Source organism: Aplysia californica, unplaced genomic scaffold (genome assembly GCF_000002075.1).
Source record: "Aplysia californica isolate F4 #8 unplaced genomic scaffold, AplCal3.0 scaffold00702, whole genome shotgun sequence".
In the NCBI taxonomy this organism is placed as follows: Eukaryota; Metazoa; Mollusca; class Gastropoda; order Aplysiida; family Aplysiidae; genus Aplysia; species Aplysia californica.
This window is the reverse complement of record NW_004797972.1, coordinates 331,988-334,905: the sequence shown is the minus strand read 5'-3', so window position 1 is coordinate 334,905 and position 2,918 is coordinate 331,988. Positions and strand designations below refer to the sequence as shown.

The window sequence follows — 2,918 nt, the reverse complement described above, 5'->3', positions numbered from 1 at the left end:
GGGGGGAGAGAAAAAGAAATGGAGAGAGAAAGAGCTTTACAGAACTTTGTGATGCTGAAAAATTAGATGACAAAGCTGCTTCTCGTACAAAGGTGAAATCTTCTTTCGCATCCTAAGAGTTCAAGACAATGTCGACGTACCTGCCAGCTGGGATCAGTGAGGCGGTAATACATGAAGTTGTCGGTGATCCAGTTGTAGATGGAGGACAGAGTTATCTTGTTCTTTTTCGTCGCTTTCATCGCCATACAGATGAGCGTGGCGTACGAATATGGCGGCTTCACATAAGGGTTCGTCTTGTAGTCTATGGCGTCCGGGGAAGTCCCACAGCACGGCGCCATGTCGCCTATCTGAACTCGAGGCTCCAGCTTGGGCAGCTGTGACGTCATCAGAGGAGGAGGGGAGTCTGGAGGCTCTGAAAAAGTGCAGACGAGGAGGTGGGTTATTAATCCTGTCCGCACGTCGTGTTTTACTATCATATCCACACCACGTGGGGGAACTCTGTGCCACCACTTAACCCTGTCCGTACGTCGTGTTTTACTATCGTATCCATACAACGTGGAGAACTCTGTGGGGAAATCCGATCCGTACGCTTTACATAGCAGTCTGTCAAAATGATTTTTTGAGAAATTCTAAAAGTTTCTAAGAGATCTTCGGACTAGAAGTATCCTAAAATATGAAGAATACAACCACGGTGGTACAAAATGACCCGGGGATGTACGGATAGGGTTAAGGAGTTCTGGTGAGAATATTATTGGAAAAAAACAACCCCATAGCAGTTTTACACCACCATCGCTGACGGCTGTTTCGGCCATGCCTTTCAGAGACAACGCAATAAACGTTTTAGGTGTGCAGTAACATATTTATTTATTTATTTATTTATTTATTTATTTATTTATTTATTTATTTATTTATTTACAACATTCTCCCGGGTGTTTACTTTAATGCTAGCAGCTAATTTCAAAATCCAAAATGCTGCACAGTTTGCAGTTACTACTAAACACAAAAGCACCAGATGATAGAATTGGGCAGGGTAAAAAAAGGACAACCCGGGCAGAGAGGAATAAAAGATCCCAGAACAAAGATGGAGATGCTCGTTAGAAGTACTCCCCTGGGAATCAAACCCACGCCTCTTCACCTGACCACTGCACCACAGACGCTGATATATTTTCCCCCAATCGGATCAGGAGAGGCAGAGACGAATAAATATTCATAGAAGGCTGGGAATAGGAGCATTACGAATCTACTTTTGACCTCATCTTTGAGCTTTCGAGACATTTTATAGTAGGCCTATGTTTGTTTTTGTTCATTCTTTTCATTTTACTGAGGGTGTTCAAGCATCTTCCATGGTCACAAAGTCTACTCCCCGATATCTGTGTAGGAGCTCATAGTGCGTCTTTGAAAAATCTTGTGCTTGGGTCAATAAGGGGGAGCTGTAGATTGTTTCTAGGTCATGTAGAAAGACAGCCCTACAGTAATAGCTTAGAACAATGCTAACACCGTTTGGGAGTCTTCGCACGTCACATTAAAGGTGAGAAACCTATAATGACTTTAAAAAACCCGATATAGAATGCAGAATGCAAGGAAGACGCGAGGGCGTTAACAACTTAGATAAATGGTCGCTGTGACAGCCAAAGCCGTTAATCACTACGTGCACTTCCTTATCTCCGCAAATATGACAGATATTGGGCCTACCCTCAGATAATCTCGGCACCTTTAATGCAACTGTAACTTCTTAACCAAATACTGACGGGTATCTTTGTGACCAAACAATATTAACGCTTGCCAAGAAGATTGCTATCGAAACAGTTCAGATTTACTGGGCACTTAAATAATCGTCAACGTTTGCAAGGCTAACGGATAACAATAAAAAAGGGACGGGCAGGCGGGCAATGGTCGCACCGAATAACCTAGTCGCGTTATGGTAATCTATCGGTGTCTGAGATCTCCTCAGGTAACATAGAAGGTCTTTTCTTTTGGTAGGTGTTCCGAACTGATGGGACGCCAAACTCTGCCGAGCCCTACCCCTACCAATGACGCCAAGTAGCACCACTGTTTATAACTAATAACTAAAGCATAATTCTTATTCTTCTTCTTCCTCGTTCTCGATGACAGCAGCTAGACGGTCAGTCCGATGTCGCGCGCACAAACTGTGCAGTTCGCTTCAAATCTGAGAGATTGCCATAGAGCTTTCTCTCAAGGGGGGGGGGGGCACATTTTGTAAAACTTAATGATATCCCTGCTAATTGTACATTCCTACAACACACTACTCTTGGCCTCTATTCGGTTCCAGTGGCCGAGTGGGTGGTGAGCTCATGTTCACAAGTTCTATCACCACCCAGTGTGGCCGACCCGGCTGTTTGATGGGCGGTCACTGGGCTGTGTCTTTGAACAAGGCGCAACAACTCTAGCATAAAAAATGGCAACATTGACTGCCACAGATATGTTATTGGGCGTTATACACGTCACTGAAAAACGAAGTCGGGTTTTTTTCTTTTTTTCTTCTTCTTTTTCTTCTTTAGAAAAAAAATAAATTTTTAGCTTACGTTAACCCTTCATGAAACTTCTTGTTCACAGAACACTATTGATTAGAAATCACTTTTCCATACGGTTCACTTGATAGAAAAAGACAAGATAAAAAATCATTGACGTTTCCACAGCTTCTGGGAGATAAAATTGTCAGGTCGGTTCATGCAACTCGAACTCTTGGTTGGGGCCAAGAAGTTTACAGTTAGTTTTAAGCTCCTTGATTGGGCTCGTTCGTGGGAGTTAAGACTTGGCGATGATGTGGAGTTATCTAAGATGGTTTTATGAGCTATCTTTTACAACCAAAATATCAACAAACAGACATACAAAATAAAACCAAATAACCAAAAACAAAATACTCAAAACATAGAGAAAAATATCCCCTCTAACCCCCC

The 2,918-nt window shown here is 42.7% G+C and overlaps 1 protein-coding gene across 1 annotated transcript in view; it reads right to left on the bottom strand.

Annotated features, from left to right (window-relative positions):
* LOC101854120 (forkhead box protein J1-B) overlaps positions 1 to 2,918 on the bottom strand; it is an 18,489-nt gene that overhangs the window by 4,678 nt on the left and 10,893 nt on the right. The window contains exon 3 of the mRNA XM_005108594.3: positions 141 to 412. Coding sequence (XP_005108651.1) covers positions 141 to 412 — 272 coding nt within the window. The remainder of the gene's footprint in view (positions 1 to 140; positions 413 to 2,918) is intronic.